At 46.8% G+C, this 6241-nt stretch overlaps 3 protein-coding genes across 3 annotated transcripts; 2 read left to right on the plus strand and 1 right to left on the minus strand.

Moving 5' to 3' along the window:
* Positions 1-634: 634 nt before the first annotated feature.
* On the plus strand, positions 635-4094 carry SS1G_12663 (hypothetical protein; the record flags this gene model as incomplete). The annotated part of the gene is made up of 2 exons (XM_001586626.1): positions 635-822; positions 1094-4094. The coding sequence occupies 2 exons, from the start codon at positions 635-637 to the stop codon at positions 4092-4094; spliced, it is 3189 nt and encodes a 1062-aa protein (XP_001586676.1).
* A 619-nt stretch (positions 4095-4713) lies between these two features.
* SS1G_12664 (hypothetical protein) lies at positions 4714-5037 on the minus strand (the record flags this gene model as incomplete). The annotated part of the gene is made up of 1 exon (XM_001586627.1): positions 4714-5037. The coding sequence occupies one exon, from the start codon at positions 5035-5037 to the stop codon at positions 4714-4716; it is 324 nt and encodes a 107-aa protein (XP_001586677.1).
* Positions 5038-5692: 655 nt separating this feature from the next.
* On the plus strand, positions 5693-6163 carry SS1G_12665 (hypothetical protein; the record flags this gene model as incomplete). Its single annotated transcript, XM_001586628.1, has 2 exons — positions 5693-6056; positions 6099-6163. The coding sequence occupies 2 exons, from the start codon at positions 5693-5695 to the stop codon at positions 6161-6163; spliced, it is 429 nt and encodes a 142-aa protein (XP_001586678.1).
* Between the last annotated feature and the right edge of the window lie 78 nt (positions 6164-6241).

The following is a 6241-nucleotide window of genomic DNA, read 5'->3' on the forward strand; positions in this document are numbered from 1 at the left end:
TGTCTAATGGGAATGACAAGATCAAGTGATATAATGAGGTAAATACTTAATAATCAAGTGTATAAAATACAGTCACATAATATATATTTTATGAGATCTCATTGACGAGAACAGATATTGTACCTATCTACATCCGCATATCTCTTTGAATCATACACTAATAAATGCCTGGTACAGTCAACTCGTGCCTGTGTACATGATCTCCCCACCCACTCTTGGCAATGCCCCTCTTCATACCGCAAACATATACATACATACCAACCAGAGATAACCAGCCGGCCCAGCTTGGACTCTCAGGAGCGAGCTCTTAACACAGCAAGAGTGACAACAACCTACAATAAATACTTCATTTATCAATATTAATTCGTTTTCCCTAGAAAAATAAATATACTTGCACATACGCACATCTATCTTGGTATTCTAGACCACATTCTTTTTACTGAGATTCCCGAGCGTTCTCCTGAATTCTGACCGTTCAGGAAGCCCGGGAGTTGTATTGACTTGTCGGCATCTCGAAACACCTCGCGAACCTACTTATCTTGTCGACCTTTGACTGAACCCGAGTCCTACATATAAACACTGCAACAGCGGCAGGATTCACAAGAGTCTATTTTAAGATCTTATAGCCATTTGAATGCCCACCTCATTTGATAACGAAATCAACCATACTTCGAGCGGACCATCACAATCCAACAAAACGAAAGGCGCTTCAGCTGGAGTGCAGATTCCCACCAAGAACGCCAAAAAAAATGGGACGGCGAGGGATGGCGGTGCTGCTGGAGGGGTTATGGCTGCGGTGACGAGGAGTAATGCAGCGAAATCGTGAGTCGCTCTCACTTCATGACGCCCTCTATGACATGTTCAGTTGCTAACCTGCCGACTTGTCTAGTAAGAATAAGTCTTCCGCGGTAACCTCTCAGACCCCGTCTCCGGAGACAAAGCCGATAGTTTCTACGCAAAATGAAAGTCTGGTGACATCTCCTATGTTGGACGCGCTATCATCGACTTCTCAAGGCTCTTCTGTTACGCACAACACAAATGAATGGGCAAAGAATATTCCGGCGTTTTCCAGCTCTCCTAACACCCTGATAAGCCTGGGTGAATCGCCTCCTACGCTACCCTCTTCATACGAAGACAAGATCACGAACTACGGCTACCCTGGAAAAGAACCAAAGGGATCTCCCAATAATCACATCCCTTCATCTTCTCCATTAAATACAATAAGTCGTAGAAGACCGCTGAGCTATCAAATGGATGGAAACCTGCCATACAGTCCTGAAGAATATCACTCTGCACTGGCGTTTGCAGCTCGACGTACCTCAACCTATTCACAACAATCACAAGCGGTACGATATAATCCTTATCCACCGCTTCCACATCAACCTCAAGCTCATTTCCATGGAGCGCCGGATACCAATCTTATGTTGTCACCTAGAACCTCGGGTCTGATCCCTGGTGAGAAAGGCTTTTATTGTGGATTTGATAGTTATCCGGCTCAGGATGCAAGCAAACCTCCAAATAATGTGATTGTTACTGGATTTGAGGGTGGGCTAAGTATTCATAATGTCACCAAGAGAGGTGTGAATAAGATACTCAATTTAGATGGGTTGAGAGGTGGGGTCTACAACTCCAAGATCCTTCCGTGGACCGCTGGATCGGAGCATTCCGTTCAATATCCTTTGATCGCTGTCGTTGTTCACGGTCCGGTTCGTACAACCAGTGAGAATTCCCCTGAATATACTACGTCTCCGGAAAGCCCTCCTGCGCCGACTGATGCAGTGGGTTCTCCAAGGTTGTCTACCCGCTCCATCGATGGCGAGAACGATGATGACTTGATAGAATGTTATCAAACAACAGTTGAAGTATATTCATTAAGTACAAAGAAACATATTGCCACTCTGCTATATACTCCAAAGATACACTTGCCAATATCTCCGTCAAGCCCATTATTTACAGCACCAGCTCCAGTTGGGTCGTTCACAATTCGAGCAGATAGGGGTAATGTTGTCGTAGCCTCGGGTATCACTGGTGAAACATGGATTTTTCGGCACAAGGACAAAACTGTTTCAGAAGTCGAGTTCAAGTGTATTGGGAAAGTATGGACAACTGTTCAACACGGTCTTTCTGTAGATCCAGCGGTCTTCAACAATTTTGCGGAAGGTGTACGTCAGCCGGAAGCCAGCCCACGATCTCAATACAAAGCCTCAATACTATCTTTGAATGGACGTTGGCTGGCCTATTGTCCCTCGGCAGCATTGTCCCAAGTCTCACTCCGTGCTACTGTTCCAGAGACTCTTGCAACGGGGCGCGTACCTGGCCTGATTTCACAAGCTCCTCCTCATATTCCCGCGGTAAACTGTCTGGTGGATACTCCCGGTGGTGAAGGGGTGTTAAAGCAAGTTCTTCAAGCTGCAACACAGGGAATTGTCGAGATATCTGGATATGTTGGGAAGCAAGGTGCTCAGTATTGGAATAATTACTGGAACAAGTCCGCAGCACCCCAGCAAACGAATGGTGGGAACACATATTCAGCACCGCAGAACAATTCTCCCCAGTTTCCTCCTACGCATGGACTCAATTGCCAAGCAAACACGACAAGCAAGGATCCTGGGTTAATATCAATTTTAGATCTAGACTCGCTAACACAACAGACCTCGGGATCATCGATTCATCCTCTAGCTACTTTTCCCGTACCTCATGGGTGTAGCTTTCTGTCACTTGCGCCTAGCGGTCTCGCTTTGTTCACCGCAAGTAGTAAAGGCGATGTCCAGTTTGTCTGGGATCTCATGCGGTTGCATTATTCAAGGTCATCTCTTCTCAAAGGGGCGGGGTCCCAAGGTGGAGGTGTACATGGATCGCATGTTCGACAGATTGCACAATTCTCGCGCATGACCATTGCAAGAATTGTGGACGTCGTATGGACGGCACCACATGGTGAGCGTGCTGCAATGGTAACGGAGCCTGGAACGGTCCACATTCTTGACCTTCCAGCTAGTGCATTTACATGGCCTCCACCACGACGGCGGATTCATTCAGGAAGCTCTGATCAGACGAACCTCGATAGCAACAACGCTACTCTTTCTGCTGTCGGAGTAGCTTCAAGTGCTGTGTCATCACTGTGGACTGTAGCTCGACCTCTCGTCGGTTCTCGCAGGCGGCGAAGCAGTGTCGGTCTTCCGGGTATCACTGCTGCTAGTGTGAAGTCGCAAGCAGGCCAGGGAACGCAGGCATTGGCTGCTGGGATTAGCCGGTCTGTAGGCGCTGCAACTGGTAAGATGAATGAAATGCGAAAGTCTGGCGGAACGAAATTGCACCTACCTAAGAGCAGAAATATCCCCAGCCCGAACTGCGTCAGATTCTACAATGGGAAGCATGGTGATTCAATCATCGTAGTCGGTGGAGGGATTGTCCGAATCTACACAGTGAAAAGTAGAAGGGCAGATCGTCCAGCCGACAAGCAAAAGGCATCCAGGGGTGCCAAATACGTCGAATTTCAGGTACCACCTCTACCTGACATTAGAATTGCGCCAGGTCCAGTACCCGACGATGTTCTTGGTACATTAGCCAGAGATACAGCGGATAATTGGAAAGCGAGACAGGTATCAAGTCGGGTATCGCTTCCCTCTGGAGCCGAATCTTCGATACCTCAAGCAGAGATTGAGTCGAATGCACCATATCAGCCATTTCATACAGATCGCCGGGTTAACCTCCATATATATTCTCATGAAACGACTACACCATCATCTTCCACATCTACAAGTGGTTCATCTGACGTTATTGTGACTGAATCGACAAAGAATGCGTGGGCATTCGGCGGCCCTATAAGAAGTGTGAGACTGGATGTTGGTCCGCCCCAACTTACAGAAGATGACTACGAAACTTCCTCTTACCATAGGGCTCTCCCGTCTTCTGCCATCGAGCGAGTAATGAGGATCGCAGACAGCAGTCATGAGGACATGGAGCAGATTGTAGTTACTACGAGAAGACGCAAGGGTGCTAGCTCTAATGGTGCCATAAACGCAGGCAACGAAGACGAGGAAGGCTTCTTTGAAGATGATTGCGAGGTCCTAGATTTTGCTAGCCAACGAGTTTGATCGGTTCCGAATTTTCAACAATTCTTTTCGCATTCTTGTGACAAGCAAATTCAAGGCAAATGGCGGTGCATAAATTGGACTCACTTCATATCTTGGGGGGGTGCAATCATCAATAATCGTTCTTTGTTCGAGATTAATACAGGTGTATAAGGCCTTCACAGGTTTAATAGCATTGCTTTTCTTCAATCTATGATAGAGGGATCTTTTATCGGGGGTCGGCAGTGAGTATTTGTGCATAGCTTAAGTTCAACGGAGTTTTTGGTTAAGGACATACGATGCTTTGGGCTGCTTGAACCGGAGGCTGGGTGCCGGTGACAGGAATGACTGGGGTTTTGCAGAATGGCTTAATATGCTTGTGTGAGATACCATAAATAACAATAAGAACGAATAAAAATTTTCCTAGTGGCACTATTGTCTCCCTGCAATCTCTTGTGTTTCATAGTACTTTTTATATCAGGCTTCATGGATCAGCTCCTGTTGATTGTGTATTTAGACTATTGACAGTTGATGACATGTGAAGTAAGAGGATATGGCACGAAAGCGATCTAGCCCTCCTTGACCCGATTATAAATGGGTCCGCATAAAGCCTCGGAGTACGAGGTCCTTGACCCATGATAGCTCACATAAACCTCCATACAGCGCCTGCAACAGAAGTATCATCGTCATGTTCTAACCCCCCATTCACACTCTGAATGCATTCCTGTTCCAATGTCATGGCATATGATTCGATTTGCGCCATGGTCTCCAACTCTAAAAGCATGCCACTTACCAAGGCTCTAATCCCGCCCACCACATTCGCCACTGTGGACTCTTGTTCAAACCTCCCGAGATCTCCTAAAGCATCTCGCCATCCTTCGAGTTTCCTCTTCAGAACCAAACATTCATCTTTCCATGCCATGTCTAGTTCCTCAATAAACACAACTTCCTCTTCCTCGTCCAGCATTTGGTCATGCTCCCTATCCTTCAATATCTGCTCGCATTTAACAACCCACTTCTCGAATTTTCTCAATAACCTCGCGTATTTTCCTCCGGGTTCGCCTAGAATCCAAGCTTCATTGAGTACTTCGTCAAGTAACTGAATCCTCTCCTCTAGACCCCATCCCGGAGTTCCTATGCCTTGCCACTCTTTTAAAGCAGCAGCATTAATCTTTCCAGCTTCTTCCACCTCCAAATGGATTAACTCATCATGTCTCTTCACCACTGATTGGAACTTTGCCCCAAGCTTTTTCTTCGCGCTAGCTTTCCACTGCCTGTTCACTAGTTCCGCATCTCTATGCAGTATGTGTAGTTGTAATAGTTCATTTTGGAGCTTTGCGGCTTCCGCAGTTATTGCGATGTTGGAAGGTAATTTACTGGGAGTCGGAGCAGCGAGGAATGTGGCAGGATGCGGTTTAGAACCAATATTCTTTGCCGGAGAAAAGTGTTGTTGGAGAGTAGAGAAGGCAGGTTTGCGGATGGATGTGTCTGCATATAGGGACTGTGGACGGGTTCTCACTGGGGCATCTTGTGATGGTGCTCTCTGCGATGATTGACTTGGCGGGCGCGATCTTTGTGATGATTGACTAGGTGGGCGGAGGACGGTGGAGGGGTTATTTAGAATGGTCGATGAGGATTTTCTACGTAGATGGCCTGGTCTTGCAGTGGTAGAAGTGCTCGATGAGGTACAAATGTATCGATTTAAAGAAGTTATGGGTGGCCTTGAACGATCCTTCACGGGTTCAGACGTCGCGGCGGATGTATTTCGAATTGAGGTCGATCGAGCAAGTCCATTCGTGGGAAGCTTGCTTATGTTTGCCCGAGTGGATGGTGGTCGTATGGAAGCACTGCTGTTACCAATTGAGCTCGTAGCGGGAGGTCGTGTAGAGGTTGAGGTGCTCGAAGCGGTTGATATGGTTGTTCTTCGTGGTTTGATAGTAGGTAAACGACTCGGTGAAGCTGTACCCTCGGGAGCTGCAGCCACAGGTGATTTATCGGATCGACTAATATTAGTAATTCTTTCTGAAGGTTTACGAATTGACCTCGTCCTTGATGGTATTGTCGACATGATTTATAAGCTATGTATGGATTGAATTGAATGGAGTTGAATCATCGATTGATTTTTGGAGAGGAAAACAGATCCAATGCCGCAAGGTGAAGTAGTCAGGTGT

Source organism: Sclerotinia sclerotiorum, genomic scaffold (genome assembly GCF_000146945.2).
Source record: "Sclerotinia sclerotiorum 1980 UF-70 scaffold_21 genomic scaffold, whole genome shotgun sequence".
In the NCBI taxonomy this organism is placed as follows: Eukaryota; Fungi; Ascomycota; class Leotiomycetes; order Helotiales; family Sclerotiniaceae; genus Sclerotinia; species Sclerotinia sclerotiorum.